Below are 20,913 nucleotides of genomic sequence, written 5' to 3'. Positions count from 1 at the left end.
ATCTACAGCTAAAGAGAAGGGCGAACTGATAAATGCAAAAGTGCTCATTGGGCAAAGAAAATGCTCCGCTCTGCCCTCGGTTGGGGGGACGCTCACATGCTTGCTAATGTCTCTTTTTCACGAGTGGCCCGCGGATCCGGCTATGTGCAAGTGCGAGTGCCACATCGGGAAGGCAGGATGGGAACTTTCAGTGAAATGTAAGAGAGGAGGGTGTGGAGCCTGTGACTGCGCAAAGGAGCATTTAGTCTGCGTGGCCCTGGCGAAAACAGTTTCTCAAATTATAAGGCTGTCTGGGGGGAAGGCTTTAGTTTTAAAGACGGTGAGCATTTCAAAGAGTATTTTGGAAAATATTTTAATCTTTTCAGCTCATTTGTATTATTAAAATAGTTTCTCTGTAATAGAAACTAAGATGGCTAAGTGGCATTGACAACTGAAAGTGTTAATTGGCAATTAACAAGTGCAATGCTATTAACAGGCATCTGTTCAGCTTTGTGCGGAAAATGATTTTTCATCACCATAGCAATTCATTTTTGAACTCCACTGGAACTTGGCCACACATTATGCAGTAAATAGCAAATATTTTATTTTTCTTCCTGAACAAGGGATTGATTCAACAGTCTAGTGGATTACATGTGACTTCGTCTGATTGTTGCATAGTATAATTAGTTTAATAGTTTAATTTCAAATCCTTTCCCATTTGAAATCTTCACAGGTGAATCATCCATTTTTGGTAAGATAAGAGGATTCTTAGTAAAGGCAGTGGAAAGACTACCACACTAATATTTTACTATTAGCTTAAAAAGGAATAACAAATGATTACTCTTTATGTTATATGAATGATCAGGGATATATATATATATATATATGTATATATATATGTAAATTATTACATATGAAATATAAATTATCTTTATTTCATGCTCAAATGAAATTCTAAGACGGATTCTTTGAACTACCCTTGGTGATTTTCTTTCCCCAGTCACTTTCCCTTCCATCAGGATATTGATGAGTGTCATCTAGTAACGAAACCTCCCTAGAAAGTGATACAGGTAGAAAGTCTTAGTATTATGCATTGCTGTTGTAGACTCTCCAAGTCCAATGCGGGATATAATGTTCCTTCCCGCAAAAGAGGCAGTAAGTTTTACTTTCTGATAAAAAGCTGCCGCCTGGGAGTTGCGACATGGCTCTAAAGAGGAGATAATGATAATATCAAATACCTTTAACGGGTAGAAAAGGATATTGAAAAATGAAAGTTGGTTCAAAAAGGTTTGTGTATTTTACGTACCCTAGGGACTATGCATCATTTCTACAAGGTATATTTAGTTACCAGAAAGTAGTGTTTAAGTTAACAGAAAGTTATGCCTTGTAATGAATTGTCCAGAATTATTTCATTAGGGCTTTCTAGTTGGGTGAAACCTACTAGAAGGATACATAGCTCTTTTTGTTTTATTTCATGCTCCCAAAATTATCACTGATCGATAATCTAGGGTCCCATGTAGCCTGTCCCTGGGAGCCTTCTGACCCTATTTTTACATTTATTTCAGAAGGTTCCACTATGTTCTCAGCCTCTTTGTCCAGCCCAGTCCTCATATAGCCCAGCATAGCCTTCCTTTTCACGGCCCTATGTACAGTTCCTTGACCTGTGCAACCTCAGTGCTCTTCCTCTCGGTCTTCTAAGGTGCAAAGCTGAGACTTTAGAATCTTCTAGAACTGCCATACTTTATACCATATTGTAATTCCAGGCTGCTTTCTCAGAATACCACTATAGTGCCAGATAATTTTTTCTGAGCTGAAGACATCTTGTCTGCCAAGATCACCGGAAACACCAATTTTACAAATGCCGTTCCTGTGGTAGGCTATTCAGCATCCCTCAGGAGAAGATTAAACAGCCAAGCAACTTTCCTGACTACACATTCATGGACAGACTCCTGCACCACCTTTAGTAGTTCTTCCTCATCTGGTGAAGCTTGGACTATTAGAGGCTGTGGCGGGCAAACCCGGACCTCGTTTCCCTATTTGTGTGTACTCCTTTGGTGATCTCATCTAATCTTAGGATTTTAAATACCATTTGTGGGTAACAACCCTGACAATTTTAGCACAGACTTCCCTCCTAACCTCACTCTTCTGCTCACACTTCCACATTAATGTATGTTGGACATAATGGATTTGACCTTGATCTTTTTTTCTCAAACCAATGTCAACTGTTGTCTTAGCCATTTCAACGAATAATATTCCATTTATTGCAATTACTCAGGTAAAGTTTTTAACTCATCTTGTCTTTTGTCTCTCTCTCTCTGTCTCTCTCATATTTCTTCTCCAATTCTGTTTTCTTTGTTAAAAATATAGCTAACGCTTCTTATCACCATCATGACAACAACCCAGGTCTAACCCATCATTTTATCCCCCATTGATTATTGCAATAACCTTACAGCAAGTCTTCACAGAACTTGTGGAAGTACTACATATTTTACTGATCTGTTTCTTCCTGCTTCTTTCCGCTAGAACATAAACTCCATAAGGGCAGAGATTTCTGTTCACTATTTTATCACCAATCTTTGGAATGGTGCATAGCATTTCATAGGCCTTTAACAAGGCCTATTGAGTACACAAATGTAAGGGAAGACAATGTGTTCACACGAGGGCTGGCTTTAGTAGGAACATAACATTTGGCCTGGAGACCATGGAAAGAAGCAGATTTAGGTGAGTCAGTAGGTGCGATTTTAGGGACTTTTAAGGTTCTCTTCTGATTGTTTCAGTAGTACAAGTGAAATGAGAGACAAAAGCATCAGTTCAGAGAAAGAATGGGGAAGATGATTTTAGAGGTTTGAAGAAAGAGGAAACATCATGAAAGAGTTTTCTAGGATGATAGAAAGGAAAGGGCTGTGGAAGTATGACATGATTTGGGGCAGAATTGAGGAGACTGCTTGAGGTTCAGAGGGATGAACCTGATGTAAAACCAGTAAGCATGGTTGTGTGATTTCTCCTAGCTGTGGTTTCCTCCTTCTGTAGGAGTGCAATCGAAAAGGGTTCTATATTTGGTGAGGACTGTGATGTACCTAACAGGGATGATGAAGTAGAAGAGGGCACAGCATTTGAGGTGTGCCCCAGGCAGCCACTGTGATCAACTTGGCCTTTTGAGGATGGTTAAGGAGAAAAATAAAAGCTGAGTGTACTTGTGCACACCCATAATCCCAGCACTCTGGGAGGCTGAGATAGGAAGATTCTGAGTTTGAGCCTAGTCTATGCAACTTAATGATGTAGCAAGACCCTGTCTCAAAAAGTAAAACAAAAAAACAGCTGTAGAATGTAGCTCAGTGAAAAGCCCCCTTGTTTAGTGTCTAATACCACTCCCCATACACATAGGACAAATGTAAGAAAACATAATGCTGGTAGAATCACAGAGAATTTATTCCTGGTCCGGTGAATGTTGGAATACCAGAGGGAGTGGTATGAAGAAACAGGAAGTGGTGATCAGAGAATTAAAGAACTGAAATTATGAAGGGTTTTGCAGCTATTGGACCAGGTCAGAGATGTGAGAGTGTCACAGAATCAGTGACACAGAGAGAGACAGCAGAACGGAAGTAAAATAAAAAAGGATTTATTTGTTGACAAAGATTGATCCTATGCAAAGCAATGCCCGGATTGATCCAGTACTGGGCTATAAGTCCTTCTTTTATAGGGTTTTACAGCCTTGATCTCATTCAGGTGGTTGAATTGTATTTTCACAGTTCATATTACTGAGGTTCAAAACATGGTGGCGAGGTAGCTGGATTTCAACAGGATGTAGCACTTCTTTGGTAGGGGAGGCTACCTTTACGATTTATTTAGTTATCTATTCTAGCCCAGGGGAGGTGGAGGGCTGTCTGGACAGCAAAGTTAACAATGCTTCTTTTCATTTACAAAACTTTTGAGCAAGAGTAGATGCCTCCAGTGCCTGTTGATTCTGAACTAAACAAAGCAAACTGGTAGAAGTTAATTTACATTGTGACATTTCATAGGTTTTTCTATTAAAGTGTTCTCTATCAAGAGTAAGGAAGGCAAAACCATATTAGAAAAATTATCCTTTAGAGTATAATATTGGGTATTGCCAACCCATAATATTAGAGAGAGTAATAGTGACCCAGGAAGTAAATCTTCAAGAAAAGATTGTGTGAGGATGGACAGATGACTGCAATTAGGAGATATATGAATGATGTAGGCTGATGACATGAGATTCAAAACTGAAGGTGTAGAGGGAAGAAAGTAAAACTTGTCCAGAAGTAGCAAAGAAGGGCAAGGATGACACCTATCCTATATTAAGGCCCAGTGTGCAGGAGTGTCAGAAAACTTGCCACTACTGCGAGAGCTTCTTGGGAGATAGAAGCCTTTAGACAGAACATGTTTTTGTTAGAACTAGAAAGGGAAGAAAGATTTAGAGAAGAAATTACTGACATGAAGGATTATATAATGTCTGACTAAATTCCAGAGAAGGTACAGTAAAATGGTTTCAAGAGTTGGAGCAGGATATGGTATGGAAATCAAACAAGGTATGAGAGGAGCAGTTAGGAGTAAAGGAAGACTCAGAGCCTGGGTTCTTCCTGAGCATGGACTCAAACTGGGTTAAAGGGCAGGTTTGTTTGGACATATGGTCTGAGGCAGGGAATGGTGGCAGGGCTTAGAGGAGTAGGGGCGGGTCTTGCCAAGGCCTGGCATACTTTTTCTGAAAAAGCATAGAGGTAGCAGAGGGGTAGTGCTACCCTGACTGGAGGGGGTTAATATTATGAGAATTGTTTACACCCAAGTCATTTGCATTCTGCTTTGCCTCTTTGCATTTTCCCCAGTCTACCGCATCCATGAGTATTTTTATATTCTTTTTCTCCCATCTCAAAGGAGACCATGTTCCTAGTTTTGTTTCCTTAACTTTGCTTTCTTTTTTCTTTGAAGATTTGTTTCCTGGCAATGTTACTCTAATATCACATTCTTTATAATACACAATATTATATCCCAAAGGGTAATTTTTTCAATATTGTGTTGCCTTTACCTCTACTCTCCTTTACTTTTGCATCTCTGACCTGGACCAATGGCTGCAAAACCCTCCATAGTTTCAGTTCTTTAATTCTCTGATCACCACTTCCTATCTCTCCATACCATTCCCTCTAGTATTCCAGAGCCTTCCCTAGACCAGGAATAAACTCAATTTGATCTTACTGTAGGATTTTGGTTCTTTTTCTTTCTCTATTGGTTGTTTCCTCATCTACAGATTTGTTCAAATATACTCCATCATAATACCAACAGTTCACATGACTGTCTTGTCTCTGTTTCTTTCTCTATTTCAACCTCTGTCTTTACTTCCCACCCAATCTTCTTTAAAAAGGTCTATCGTGCCATTTTCTCTTGTCTCCCTTCCCACTGACCTTCATTTTATTGCTATATTAATAAAGTTTCTGTGGCTGGGACAAAACACCTGATGTGCACAACTTAATGGAGAAAAGGGTTATTTGGATTCATGGTTTTAGAGTTTTCAGTCCAGGGTCAGCTCGATCCAAGGCAGAAACGTGGTGGGGGAAGGGCCTGGCAGAGGAAAGCTGCTCACCTTTTGGCATCTAGGAAGCAGAGAGAGCAAGTAAGAGCAGGTGAAAGGAATGGGGTGGAGAAAAAGGCCCCTGTGACTTACTGTCTTCAACTGAGCCCCAACTCCTACCAGATCATTCATCTATGAACTCATCAGTAGATTAATCTAATGATGCAGTCATTGTTTTTATGATCCAGTCATGTCTTTAGGCTCTACCTAGAACATTGCTGTAAATCTTTGGGTGGGGGACACTTCATGTTTAAATTATAACAACAGCTTTTGGAATATCCTTAGCCTCCTCTTCATTTGGACTAAAGCCTTAGCTTTTGCCTTTTATGGCCCTTCACTGGTTGGGTAAGCAACCTCATTATTGTTCTCTTAACATTTTTTTTTATAACAAAAGATGATTTATTTGGAGAGAAAAGATGGAAAAGAGGATAGGCAGCTACAGTGAGGGTACGCGTCAGAGCTGAAAGCCCCTCTCTTAGCATTCTGGGCACATTCCTTTTCTATTTGTGAGTAGTCTACTGACCGTTTTCTATTCACTGTTGGATCCCTTGTTCCCAAAGATCTCCCACACAGCAAATACTTAATAAAATTACTTATAAATGAATAAAGAATAAGTGAAAGAAAAGGTATCTCCAAAAAAGCAACATGGTATTGTGATAGATATACTTTCTATTTTAAATCCATACTGAACCTTTTTTTGTTTTGTTTTGTTTTTTTGTTTTTGTGGAACTGGGGATTGAAAACAGGACATTTGTGCTGAGATACATCCCCAGCCATTTTTAAATTTATTTTTAAATTTTGAGACAGAGTCTCTCTAATTTGCTATGTTGCCTAATGTGGGCTTAAATTTGGGATCAATCCTCCTGCCTCAGCCTCCTAGGCTTCCAGGATTACAGGCATATGACACCGTGCCCCACTCAGCCTTCTTGATAATGACAAATGTTGGTGTTTCCTTGCGTGCTTGTTGATCACAAGTTGCCAACTGAGGAGTAGGGGAGGGTCTTGCCAAGGCCTGGCGTACTTCTTCTGAAAAAGCACCGACTGAACCTACTAATGTAGGGGCAAATGGATAAAAGCACATTTGAAGCAGACAAGCTGCTGTGTTTGTGATGAGCCCATGACAGAAGAGACATCTTGTGAACTGTCAGCAGCTCAGCAGCCAACCTGTGTTTATTGTCATCTCTTCCAACAGGGTCTTCCTGGAGTTGATTGCTTCTCTGGCAAATTATTAAAAAATGTTCTGATGCAGCATGGCTACTTTTATATCTGCTTTTTTGGCAGCCATCCACATTGTCACAGAAGTAGGCAATTTATCAGAGTACACAAGATAAATAACAGGTTACATGGAGAACGAAGTCAGGACCGAGCTGTGATGAGGTGAAAGGTCTAACCTCTGACCTGTCTCATAGGTCTCTTCTGGTGACTCTGAAGCCAAACCTCTGATCTTCAGCTTTGTGCCTACTGTCAGAAGACTTCCAACCCACATCCAGCTGGCTGACACTTCCAAATATCTTGTTAAAATTCCTGAGGAACCAGGAGACAAGAGTCCAGAAACCATAAATAGGGTAGGATCACTGTTATTCCTTTTTTATTTCAAAAATTATATTACATTGCTCATAATAATGACTTGGAAATTTGTATCAATGTTATTTCTTATGCTTAAAGTGATATGAATATGAAATAGATAATTACAATAAAGTTTCATATATGTAAAATTATATAATAGAAGCCAAAATGTTATCAAGTTCCAGGTTGTCTCTAAATAATTATTCTCAACTCTTCTGAATGGACATCTTGTTGTTTACTACTCACGGGGCAATTTCTTCTTCCTAGCACCTTCCTTCAGTATATATTTTAGATAATAAACTTCTATTGAGTGCCTCAATTAATCTTGGAAAAAAGATTAAAAACAGATTATTTACATGTAATGTACTAGCAATATTTAAAAAGTGATACTCAGTGTTGGGGCAATTGTAGGAATATTGACATGGCCAAACATCACTGCTAGCTTTGTAAATTTGTAAAATTTGATGGGAAATTTTTATCCACAATCATAAAACTATTCATAATAACCTCTCCACAATCTAGCTTTAGAAATGCATGTCAAAGAAATAGCACAAAAGAAGAAAAACATTAAGCATGAAAGTAATCCATGAAAAAAAAGCTTGATTCCTAAAATTCAGAGAAAAATTAAGCATATGCTGGTATGTGACCTTGAGAAACATATACGTGCATTAATTATGAAACACAGTAGAAAATATCACTTTGTAATGCTATGTGATAGTGACAGGACAGGTTCAACAACTGCATTCTGATTATACTAGTGTAAAATTAGGCCAAAACTGGAAGTGAAATCCAAACAAATAAATATCTGAAAATGATTGTTGTTAGAGCAATGCAATCTGGTATAAATTTTTCTCTTTAAAGTATATTTAAAAATCATTTTACTGCAATAATAAAATGGGGCCAGGAGAACGTGAGTTATTCTCAGTACTTAGGAAGTTCTAATACACTACTATATCTATGACCTTGGGGTTTTTAATGCTGCTGTCTTATTTCAAGGACAAATGAAATGAAATTGTTTCAGAGAAACTCTGAATACCATGTAAGGAGCTCTGACATGTCTAATAGGTCTCATAAAGATTCTCCGTAATAGTACCCAACCACATACAGCATATTCATGGCATCTTTTGTTACTGTGCCCTTTGAAAGTGTGAGACTGTGACAGTAAGATCCAATCTTGGTTGCAAATCTCCAAGCTTCCTAAGATGATAATATTCACCTCCTCATTGCAATGATATATGTTCAATCACGTCTTTAAAAGATTAAAGGTCTTTCCTACTTTTTAAATAGTTGAAAAATGTTAGGGATAATGTGATGGTGCAGGTCTGTAATCCCAGCACACAGGAGGCAGAGGCAGGCAGATACCCATGAGTTTGAGGCCAGCCTGGGCTACATAGTGAGTTTAAGGCCAGTCTGAACAACATAGTGAGACCATGTCTCAAAGAACCAAAATAGGGCCAGGGATTTAGCTCAGTGGTTCTGCCATCTGCCTCATAAGCACAAGGACCTGAGTTCGATCCCTGGTACCAAAAAAAAAAAAAAAAATCAAAATCAAAATCAAAACAAAAAAACAAAATAAAAAAAAAATTAGATTTAGGTAAGTGACCCCTTATTCACACACAACAACAACACAGCTCTACATCTATGCCATGTTCTTGGTGCTTGGAACCTAAGGAATAATGAAGATAATCAATATGGCTTATTGTTATGGGGAAGGCAGTAACAAAAAATAAAAAAGGAAACTAACAAAATCTGAGGTGGTGCTAAAATATATTGGAGTAAAAGAATAGAGACAAATGAACAGAGAGAACCTAACTGGAGCTGGTGTGTGGTTTTTTTACTACATCAGCAGCAGCGGCTGAACTGAGTGGGATAGGGGAGCTGTGGCTATCGTTTGACTTTGTTCAACCTTTAGACACAACGCAGACACACACGTTGGCATACATTAAATTAACAGCCACAGTGATTAATGGCTTAGCTTTTGATTTTGAAATAAATATAGCCTTATAGAAAAGTTTCAGAGAAATGGTAATCATGGGACCAATATCAAAGCAAGGAGATTGATATTGAGCCTTTTAAATACAATCTCAGGGTACACAGCTTTTTTTTTTTTTTTTTTTAGAAGAAGCAATTTGGTAGCTTGATAAAGATATATTATTTGGTCTTATAAGGCTTCATCACAGAAAACTGGATGGGAAAATTGAAAATTACAATTCAAAGCAAAAGAACAGTTAAAATATTCTGTACTAAAAATCACATCTTTTTCTACATCTCATTTTAAGTTCTTCCGATTAGTTTAGATTGTTTTGTTCGAGCATCTATGCATTTTGTTTTGTTTTGGTTTTTTTCCTTTTGGACTTTGAGAGAGATTATATTATTTTTGAACCTTTCAATGGAATTTCCTTCCATTGCCCTGGTTTTATCAAGTATATATGGGTTGTGTGACCATTAACTAAATCTTTGACCAATCTCCACTCTTATTTCCCTATTTGTTTCATGAACATCTTCACAGAAAATCTCAGTCTCTCTCCCACCCTCCCTCCCTCCCTCCTCTCTATTTCTTGCTGTTATTATGATTCTGAGTTCCAAGTAGTTTTGGCTTGGCCCAGGACAAATAGATGGGATAGGAAAACTAAACCATTGACTTCAGTCCAATCTCCCATAGGCCAGCCTGGTTTTTAATGTATTTAAAAATGGTTTATAAGCAAGTTAAACTTTTCAGTGTATGCTAAGAAAAAAGCATTTATCAAACCAGTGTCAATGTTTTTATCTCTCTTCTTCTTCTGCAGTCTAAATCCATTGACTACGTGACCTTTAACCTTGGGAGTGGACAAGAGGGAATCCAAGGGTCACCACTGACCTGTCCATCAGAGGACTTTGAAACGAATTCTCAAGGAGGAGGATTTAAAGCTAACGACCTTCAAAGAATGCAGCAGGGTGACCTCTTCAAGGCTGAGTATGTCTTTATCGTGGACTCTGAAGGGGAAGATGAAGTCACCAGCAGAAAAGGTGAACAAGGTGCCTCAGGGAGCACAAGCAACACAGTGGCCCGGCCCACGACTCTTGCTATCTCCTCCAGTCTGGTCTCAGATGTGGTGCCACCCAAAGTCTGGGGGCCTGAGCCCAAGGCTGTGTCACAGGCTGGAACCCCTCAGGAGATGGCCTCCAAGCAGAAGCAGGAACAGGTAGGTTTTGTCTTGTGCTCCAAAGAAAATACAATGAAAAAAAAAAAAAAAAAGCACATCCTTTTGTCCTGGGCTGTTTGAAAGGACTTAACATTTAGGCACACAGAACTCCCAAAGAAAAAATGTATTAAAATCTCTAAATCCCAACAACAGCATAGATCATCATAGTATAAACTGATGATAAATTGATAAGAAAAATGATTTTATGATTATAATGTGAATAGGCTGAAGAGAAAATACAACACATTTAGCCAGAGGGAGAACATTGCCTCTTCCTGTAGAACAATTCTTGGAGAATTTTTATGTTGGGAGTATCTTTAGGGAAAAGCAAGTGTTGGTCAGTTGGGTGCACCAAGAAGTACATTTCAGACTCAAACAAGATCCAGAGAGGAAACAGCAAATGGCTATTAGAAGTTGACACATTATAGGTTAGGCAAAATATCATAGTGGTCCTGGAAGGTACCAGAATGGAACGGACCTTAGTGAACTGGGAGACTATAAGGCTTAGCAACAAGAATGAAAGCTTCCTTAGGCACAGAACCCAAGGTTCAGTTGGAGGAGACCCCTGCTATCTTGTGATAGCAGGAGAGAAAGGGGTTGATAGGAAAGGACTGTGGTGAAAAAGTGGGAAGACTTTGCCATTAGCTGCTGTTAGAATGCGAGCTATAAGGCATAATAAACCTATGTTTAAGTCTGCTGAGGAGTGGCTGAAGGGCAGGGGTGGCCTGGAGAGGGGGCAGTGGACGTGCAGCTCTCCTGGACCATGGTGCAAGCACTGGTTCTGAGATGTCTGCTCAGTATCTGCCAGCTCAGGCCCTCACAAACATCCCAAAGAAGGTTGAAGGATGTGTGCATTGGTTAATTGGTCTCGTTGCATTACTTATAAGATGAGAAAGTAGGCATTTTATTTTTGGTATTCACTCTGTATTTATTTCTGAAACCTTCACTGACTTCCTGATGCTGCATTTTTAGTATATTCAGAAATATCCAGCATCATATGTTGCCTTTTGGTAATAAAAGTCTCTCACTGAATTGTTCTCCATCTAGATCTACTAGTCTACAACATTCCCTTCTTCCTGAAATTTAATCTTATCATGGCCTTAGAATAAGACACAATAATATAATTAAAGGCATTCTCAATAAGCTGTGATAGTCTGAAACATTTCCTCCCTTCCTCGGGAAAGAATATGCACAACCAAGGTAGAGATGTGGAGATGTCTGCTTGTTGGTGATGGCTTTGAGAAAAATGACATTCTGATGTCACCAAATATCAAGAAAAACATTCATAACAAGGAAATGTTAGAATGTTCAATTTACTCTTTTCCCCAATTGATTTATCTCTTCCCTTGAGATGGTCTTTTGTTATGGTTTTATATGGTCAAGTATAGAAAGGTCTGAGTAGAACCTGCGTATATGCTTTGGAATACATTTTCCAAAAAGCATATTTAGGGGTAGGTTTTAGTTCATGTTATCTAAGTTCATAATCAAAAGGCAAAGCTTAGCTTTATTCATTAGCAGTGGCCAAAAATTATGATTACCAGTAAGAGAGGAATGCTGAAATGTCTGGGAACTGTCATTGCTGCTCTTTTCTATAAAAATCCATTTGAGGGAGAGTGTATGTCATAATGAAAGTAAAGTATAATATAGCTGTTACCCATAAGTATGTACCAAGGAGAAACAAGTAGCAAATCAAAGAAGGTCGACTGGGAAGTTTAATGTAGTCTGTAGTAGTTTAATATAAAACGTCAACAACAAACTGCATGATTGAGCTTCTTGATACTAACAATCACAATTTTTGGTTATAAATGCAGTCAATTAAATGAATTTGTGGTCTGTCTGGTTAAAAAAAAAAAAGAATCAGCACTGAACTATCTATGAGTCAACACTGTGCATTAGCCAGTAAGAGCCTATTTCTAAACAGTGTCTTCATCTTAGTCTGGCCTCTATCCTTTTCATGCCTAGTCTAGATGTCTTTCTAGACAAAGCTTGTACCTCCTTTCTCCAGCTCTCTTGAGCAATCTCCACAGTGCACACATGGCGCAGTTCCATCCTGGAACCCTTGATTTCCACGTGGGATGCACTTTCTTTATGGAGCTAGATTCATTCTGTTTTCAGCTCCTTGATACCCTATGCTCAACTCGAATTGGACCTCCCATCAAGGATGTCCCTTTTATTTTCATCAGTCTTTTTGTTTGTCTTCATGCCAATGCTTCATCTTAAAAATTTATTAACTTTACTGGTACATTTTAGGTATACAATATGATTACATTCATCTTTGGGAATTTGTACCTTTACATGATTTTTCTTGGTTCTTATTTCTCCCCCCACTTCCTTGCACTCCCTTTAATCACTCCACCCCTCCCTATTTGCAAAGACTTTGTTTCCATTTTTTCCTTTTCTCATATTTATTCCTTTCCCTTCTTTCCTTTCTCCCACCCCTCCCACTTCCCCTTCACCTTTGGAGCTTTTCTTCCCATTTCCAATGATCTATTATACATTTTTTGTTGTTGTTACTGGGGATCAAACTTGGGACCTTGCACTTGCGAAGCAGGTGGCGGAAGCATTGGGCTAAACCCCCGGCTGTCTTATACATGTTGATGCTTATTTATACTTTCAGTTTTTCACACCAAAGAAACTATTCAGTATTTGCACATGTGTGTCCTATTTATTTCAGTTAAGAGTATGGCCTCAATGTGCATCCATTTAGCTATAAATGTCTCTAGTTTCTCAATCTTTATGGCTGAATAGTACTCCACATTTTTTAAAAAAACACATCTTCTTTACCTGTCCCTTTCAAAGAGCAGATAGTGCTCCTCTTCCATCTTTTTTATCTTTATTGTTTTGTAGCTTTAAAAACATCTCTGCTGCAATTCCTTTTCACCTTGTTGTATTCATCAATTTCATGTTTTTTTCTTACCAGACTGAAAACAGCTTGAAATCAATGATGGTCTCTTGTTTGTTTCTACCCCTAGCACTTAGTTCTGTACTTGGCCCTAAGTGAGGTTCCAGAAAGTGCATGAAAAGCATAAATATTCAGAAGCTCACACTCTGCTCATCTCTGAGGTCTTTGCTGAGATATCCACCTCTTCATGAAGTTGGCTTTGGTTGCTTCGTTGAAAACAAGTTCTCCCTCAGTATAATTACAACAGCTTTTTATTATCCAATTGTATAATTATCCCATTGCAGCAGGTATTATAGCTACTTAGGCATACACATTATTTCCTCTACCAGATTGTAAAGTCTTTAAAGGTAAAACATTAAATTAATTTCCATTAACTATTTTATTTCCTAGAAGGGTGGGTATTCTTGAACATAATAATATAAATATTGTAGATTAATATGTCCCAAATACCTCCTTTAAGTGGCATGTCTAAGGAAAAGTACATTACATTAAAATGACTAAATCATGTTAAACTGTGAATTAAATGTACACGTGCAATATAAAATAAGCAGTTGAATCAAAGTCCTTTTAAGTAAAATTCAAAAGAGAGAGATTTGAGTATACATGGGTAAAAGTGTAAGAATTATTTCTCCTATCAATACCATATTATGACAGTGCAAGAAGAGATTTGTCGGAACAGTTGCGATCAAGCTGAGAGCTGTGGTAGCAACCATGAGAATAGGAAGAAAACCTCGTGAGAATAGAATTAGTTCCATTTCTTCATTTTTAATAAACAAGGACAGCTAATCATAAAGGAAGCAAGCTCATAACCAAAGAGATCAGTGAATGTTGATATTCAGAGAGGAAGGAGTCACAGGTCATAAGGGGAACTGGGTAGCCTTAAGCATCTGATGTTGAGTCTGAGAAGCACAGTGGTCCCGTGTGACGGGTGCTTCCCAGAAAAGGCCAGAAGCATGAACTGGAATGCAGGAGATGGGTGAATGTCTGGAGAAATTTGCTGTATAAATCAGGTCATGGGAATGCAGATCATTACTCAGGGAAAGAATGCAGAAAAATGACATAGGATTTAAGCCAGGAAATACGAAAATAAAAAGGACGTGTGAAAAAGAAGCCAGTGAAACAGACTGAAGAGGAAACCAAAGAATTTGGAATGGGGAATTGTATGAAATGAACAGGATAAATATTCTTTATTTAAAGGGGCCAGACACAGTGGTATATACCCGAGATCCCAGTCACCTGAGAGGCTGAGGCAGCAGGATCACTGGAGCCTGAGAGATAGAGTTAGAAACCTTGTTTCCAACATAGATAGATAGATAGATAGATAGATAGATAGATAGATAGATGAGATAAATGAAATATTTTAAAAATCCAAAGGACTTTCAATTAAAAGAAGAGTCTATATTGCAAATATAAAACAAGGTCAAATAAAGTAGGGCCCCTCAAACCCATTAATCTGAAGGGGGTTATTTGATGATCTTAGTGGAAATAACTTGGGTTGAGTTAGAGGGAGAGATGTGAAGTTGAGAAGCAGATAGGAAGGAAAGACAGGGAGGTCATAGAATTGGAGGCTCTGAAAGCAAAGATGACACAGAGACCTTACTGCACATGCTCATCTGAGCAAGTTACTTGAAATCACAGGCCTCACATTCCTTTTCTGTAACAGGAGGTGATACCAGCTTTCTTTGAGAAGCCTGGGATCATGTATGTCCAGGGCTCAGAACACTGCCTGGACCTTGGTAGACTCTCCACAAAGGAATCTAAGAAGCTGGCAAGGCCAGTGTGTTTTGGGTGTAAAGTAAGGGATTTGTGGAGAGGAAGAGGGTCTATATATTTATCAGCTTGGATCTGAGACCTGGGAAAGAAGATATGGAAAATAAGATCAGAAGAATTGACTGGGGTCAAATAAAAGAAGTTCTTATATTAAAGTGTGGATGATTTGGATATTAGTACAAATATTTATTAAATCAAGTCATATGTTGTGTTACAGTGTTTTTTTTGTCTGTGATAAACTGTATTGTGATGTTGATATGACAACTGTTTATGTCACTTTCTCTCACATGTGCACAACATGAAATCAACTAGTGGTGCATTTCTATGACCATAATTCCACCATTATGCACCATATGACTGTATTTTGATTTCATGGACCTAGGGGAAAGGAATTGGAACAAAGTACTTGTAAGACCATTAGACATAAAAACTTTCCTTATACCACCAATCCACTCACACAACCAATGCAATTCAATAGCCTGTTTGTGTCACTTTCACCCCACTACAGAATCCATTCAGACAAAAAAATAGTCTCTTCTTTACCTCTTGTCCCAGTCATCCGACACTATGCATACTTTGTGTGCATATGACGTGTCTGATGTAGAACTGAGTAAATGATCTTCCTTTCCTGTGTAAATAAAGCATAGATAGTATTTTATGAACTTTCTAAGGAGCATTCACTGCAGAGAAAACTATAACAAGGCACGAACTTCTGTCTGATAGTGATTGTGCTCTTGTTTTGTTTACTAAAACTGATCGCTCATAGCTTTCAGCCTTAGTGTCTTAGAAGTTGAAGACCTCGAAAGAAGTTGGTAAATTAAAACTCCCTCAGCGGACTGATGGAAGGACTACATGGGAATACCACAGTAGCTCCTGAAATGTGGCCGTGTGAAGCTGTGTTTCCGTGGCCATCAACTGGAAGTGTCTATAGCTGTGTGCAGGGCAGGGCCAGCAGGGGCCTGATGGCAAAGGAAAGGAACCAGGCACTGATCTTGTGCAGGTAGGGGAGGAGGAGTGACAGGTCCTAGATGAACCCCCAGGTCCTATCATTGGTGTGGGCAGTAGGAGAGCAACTTTAGAGATCCTCATGCTTTTAAAAGAAGAAAAAAAATCTATGAGCAAGTGCTTTTATTCATCTGAATGGTCTTTTTCTCATGATCTTTCTACCCCCAACTGTCTGCTCCCATTTTTCTTAGGGTGAGTACATGGTTTCTTCTTTCTGTTATCTTTGTCTTTCCTGGTGAAGGGACTGGACACACTTAGGAGAAATTTATTGACTCAGTGGAAGACCCAAGGCTCTGCTCTAAAGTGGAAGAATCCTGTGATCCCCGTGTAATGGTTTGCTGCTCCTCTGGCTAATAAGTACTATTATCCAAGAGCAAAGGGAGTATCTGTTTGAATAGTCCAGTTGCTTTGATAATTCCACAAAAAAGATGGGAATTCCTGTAAGATGAGGCTGTCCTGACTTGCTAATGTTAGAACTTGAGTTTTTCACTGGCAGGGGAGGAAAAGGCGAAATTGGATGTCCATGAAGGTGTTTTCTCTAAGTCATCTGTCCACCCTACTGCCAGTGGGGACAGCAGCAGAGGAGGGACCACCACAGTCTAGCATAAACTGATACCTGGCTGAGGAACAGAAGCTTTCTGCACATTCCAGACAGTGGGGACTGGTAAGAAAGCATCACCATAATGGAAGAGAGTGGAAGGACAGAAGGAAAAGGAAAAGGAACCATCCAAAATAGGAAATAAACTGGGAGAAAGTAATGAAATAGAGATCACAGATAAAACATTTAAATTGAGGGAGAGATAGAAAGAGTCAACTCTAGAAAGAAATCAGAAAAGATAAGGGGTTTAAGTGCCTGTTTTTTAAAAAGAAATAATTGTAGACATTGAAGTGACAGTTTCTGTGGGAGAGTGAGGGAAGAAAACTGGTAACAAGTCAGTGAAATGGTTGTAGTTTCTCGTTATGTAACATTCCCACCAACTCAGTGGCTTGCAAAAATTACCTATTTATTTTCTCTGGCTTTTGTAAATCAGTGGTCAGGGCATGCCCAAGTCAGGTTCTCAAGGTGTGAGCAGGCTCTGTCCTTTCAGGGGCTCCACCACAGGAGGACTCATTTCTAAGTCTCGTGGTGTCCGCAGCATTCATGTCCATGAGCTATAGAGTTCTCCACAGCTTCCTTCCTTCTCAGAGCGAGCAGCAGAAAAGAGTGCACTTGATTGGGTCATGCAGATGTAGCGTCATATCTCATTTAATTAATTTAAAGCTGCACCATTAAAGATCTTAATCACATCTGAAAAATCTCTTTATTATTGTCAGGTTCTATTAGTTTCAGTCAAGTCACAGTTTTCACCCACACCCAAGAGGAAGAAATTATACAAGGCTGTGACTCTTTTGGAGGTCATTTTAGTTTATATTGGCCTCAAGAATTAAGGCAACCAATATAGTTGATAGTGCTGTACATATTTAACTGAGGAGAGAACAGTTTGTGCCTGTTAATTATGGACTATATAGGATCAAAAAAAGTCTTGGCGTATATGTACACATTTAATCAATTAGCTTTTGCTGTTTAACAAACCAAGCTAAACTTCAGTGTTTCTAAACACGGCCATTAGAAACAGCTGGTCAACAGTTTGAGCTGTGTTCCCCTGAGTGGTCCTGCAGGTATGAGCCAGGCTTAGCCGATCTTTGTTGTGGCTTGTTCATGTGTCTGTGATGGCTGCTGGGTTGGTTGATGGCTGGTTAACTGTTTGATGGCTGGTTAGTTGTCTGCCGAGGTGGTCTTACATCTTCCTGTAGACTAGCCCAGGCTCAACTGCATCATAAGAACATTCTGCATCCAGTCAGCCTCAGTGAGCAAGTGTTAAGGGTCAAGGAAAAGTGCTCTGCTTTTACTAGGGAAATAGTAAAATGGGGTGGGCATTTTTATTACCTGCTGAGATGACTGAGCTTTCTGCTATGTATCTGTTAGAATGAGAGAGCTAGTAAAAATATCATGAAGGATAACAGGAAATTAAATCCCTAAGAACACAGGGAGAATATGCCTTTTAAAAAGTGAAAGGGGACCATTTTCCCTTAGGAGAATGGAAGTGGAATCAAAGTTAATGTAGAAAAAATTGGCTTCCTCATAACTTCAGTTTTGCTTGGAGAAAAGAAACACACTCTGAGTTAACAGGGGAAGTGGGAGGTTGAAGGCGTAGAAGAATGTTGGCTGTTTGGAAGGGCTGCTGTGCAAAATGGGAGAGAAAGCAAGTTCCAAAGAGGAGAGAAAAACAAAACAACAAAAGAGCTGAGAGACCAGGGCCCAACTGAGGACACATACCTTGCATTTGCAATTAAACCAATGTGGGGTGCTTTACCTAGCCCATACGTGAACTGAGAGATGTAGCTCTGCACAGGGGCAGGAAGTCACCCCTCTGAGCCCACACCTCAACAGCGCACAAGTAACATGGTGGGGTCAATTTTTTCTTTCATCAGCTTTAAGTAGACAAAGTCCAGGAACATAATGGTGGCTAAAGTTCCTCAATTCTTTCATTAAAAGTATGATAAAATGTTGAGTTACTTATAGTAGGTAAAATATCAGTTAATGCAGAAAGGTGGTTGGTAATTAAAAGTTATAATCTTGAGTTGGAGGGAATTGTCTTTTTTTCTGAATGAGAACTTCAAAATTATGAATTTATGGTCTTAATGTAGTGGTAATTTTTTAGAGATAAATCAATGTTTTTGTCATATACGTTGGAGTCACTTGGAAACAACATGACTGAAAAGCTGATGGGATTTCTGTGGCCACTGGTATTAATTAACAAAGTTTCTCATAAAAACAGCTATCCAGGCAAGGCACAACATGTTCAGACACTCTGCGGAGTGTGAAATAGCTTCCTTTCTTTCTGTAAGGAGAGGTTAATTATGAGAACAATTAAAGAGGCTTTTCATTTATGGTTAAAAGAAAGCCCAAACAAAAACAAGACAACAGCAATAATAAAGCCATGAATATACTGGTAATTCTGAGAGAATGAGCTCTAAAACATTAAATACTAATGCACCTACAAATGATCCACAAAATGTTGTCATTCTTGTAGTTACAGAAACATTGTGCTGCCCAGTTAGTGATATTTCAATTTAAATATATTCCCTAACCATATGAATCACTTATATAAACACTGGCTAAACACTTGTAACTAATTAAAACTTGTATGAGGCAATTGTTAAGCTTTCTTTCTTTCTTTTTTTTTTTTTTGGTGTTGTTATTTTGAGACAGGGTCTCACTATGTAGTTGAGACTGACCTGGAACTCACTATGTAGCCCATGCTGGTCTCGAACTCATAGCAATCCTCCTGCCTCAGCCTCCCAAGTACTGGGATTACAGGCATGTGCCACCATGCCTGGCTTTCTTTCTTAATTTGATTGAATTCAGCTCGATTTAAAATTATCCCTGCTTTTCTGATATTCTGGCTTATGTCAGTGTATTCAAGTATTGTTTCTGAGGTAAAAGTTTTGTGTTACAAATGTGTGCATAAATATACATAGAAAAGAAATAAATATTTTTGGTAAGTTCATACAGAATGTAAGAAGTTCGGGATGAGATGTTTGAGTTTGTCAATTTTAAATTTTTTGGACCTTAAAACTATATGTCATGAAGCTCTTTGCATTGGGTTTGATGGAGACTTAGCATGTTCTAAATCAAAATCAAAATCAAGTAATAGCTTTACTATATTTATAAACTGATATTTTGCCAAATTTAATTGTTATAATCACGCACATTTCATGTTGAATTTTATGCATGTGTGTGTATATATCTTCATATTCATTTTTTAATGGCTGGCAGTCCTCAAATTACTCATTAGAGATGCGCAGTTGTCTTTACAGATCCGTAGAAGCAAATCAATAATTGTGAAGAGAAGCTGCTGTTTAAAAGGCTTTAGAATCATTTGTTGCTTCAGAACCTGTTTTACAGTTCTGGATGATTTTTTTACAAGGCAAAAGAGTACATATAATTGGCTATTTCAAGGGTTTTTAATCTGCTTTCTCTTATGGATTCATTAGTTTGCTTTTTCAGTTGATCTTTATTTGGTGTGTAATCGGTGGAGGGCCTTGGTTTGGACAAATGATACCGGGAAATCCTCTGGAAGAATTCTCTTCCTATGAACAAGAACATTCTCTTTCCAGCAGAGCCTCAACCGTCTTCAAGGTTCATTACGTTAAATGTTCATCCTGGCAAGTAGGTAGGGAAGATAATCTGAAATTCCCTATTTTGGATTTTGCTTTCACGCTCTCAATTTATCATTCCTTGTTGATGTTGGAAGAGTCATCTTTTGAATTTTGGGCACTTTTTCTGGTTCACAATATGTAGGCGTCAGTAGTCCAGGTTTTTAGAATTTTAAACATTAAGAATGTGTCAAATGTTTTTAGGATAGTATTAGTATTATATTATGATTTACAGTCTTAAAGTGGAAGCAAATCTAATTCGTTTTCCAAAATGTACTTTAAAATTTATACCGATGGTGATTTAAATCTTCAATTCCAAATTAAGGTAATTATTTTAGTTTTTGTCGACCAACTATTTTCCAAATGCCAACATGTAGTCCAGGGAATAAATGAGGTACGGGATTCGATACTTCACAGTTCATTCACCTCTTAATTCAAATTCAAAGTGATGGCTCATGAGCGAAACCGAACTTCATTTTCATGAAGACTTCAAGTGGCTCCTTTTGTGGCAACAGGTGGGAAGACAGTTTGCACGGTCACACAGTGGCAAGAATATCTTGGTAATTTCGTAACGTCCTGTTTCAACCTATTTCTCTTTCCTCCAGCTAACTTCTCCCACTACCCCTGCGCAGCTTGCCCGTAAGTCACCTCCTCTCTCCTTTGTTTCTCCAACTAACCAGCCAGCGCGGCCAGGCCCCGCTGACCCGGAGGAGCTCCGCACGCCCGGC

The 20,913-nt window shown here is 38.7% G+C and overlaps 1 protein-coding gene across 1 annotated transcript in view; it reads left to right on the top strand.

Moving 5' to 3' along the window:
- The window catches only part of Mlip (muscular LMNA interacting protein), a 245,808-nt gene that overhangs the window by 117,992 nt on the left and 106,903 nt on the right, over positions 1-20,913 (top strand). The window contains exons 2-3 of the mRNA XM_033763417.1: positions 6,970-7,125; positions 9,913-10,308. Coding sequence (XP_033619308.1) covers positions 6,970-7,125; positions 9,913-10,308 — 552 coding nt within the window. The remainder of the gene's footprint in view (positions 1-6,969; positions 7,126-9,912; positions 10,309-20,913) is intronic.

Source organism: Fukomys damarensis, unplaced genomic scaffold, assembly GCF_012274545.1.
Source record: "Fukomys damarensis isolate Sample0158 unplaced genomic scaffold, DMR_v1.0_HiC HiC_scaffold_14, whole genome shotgun sequence".
Taxonomy (NCBI): Eukaryota; Metazoa; Chordata; class Mammalia; order Rodentia; family Bathyergidae; genus Fukomys; species Fukomys damarensis.
Note: the sequence above shows the minus strand (reverse complement) of the source record. Positions and strands in the feature narration are given on the sequence as shown.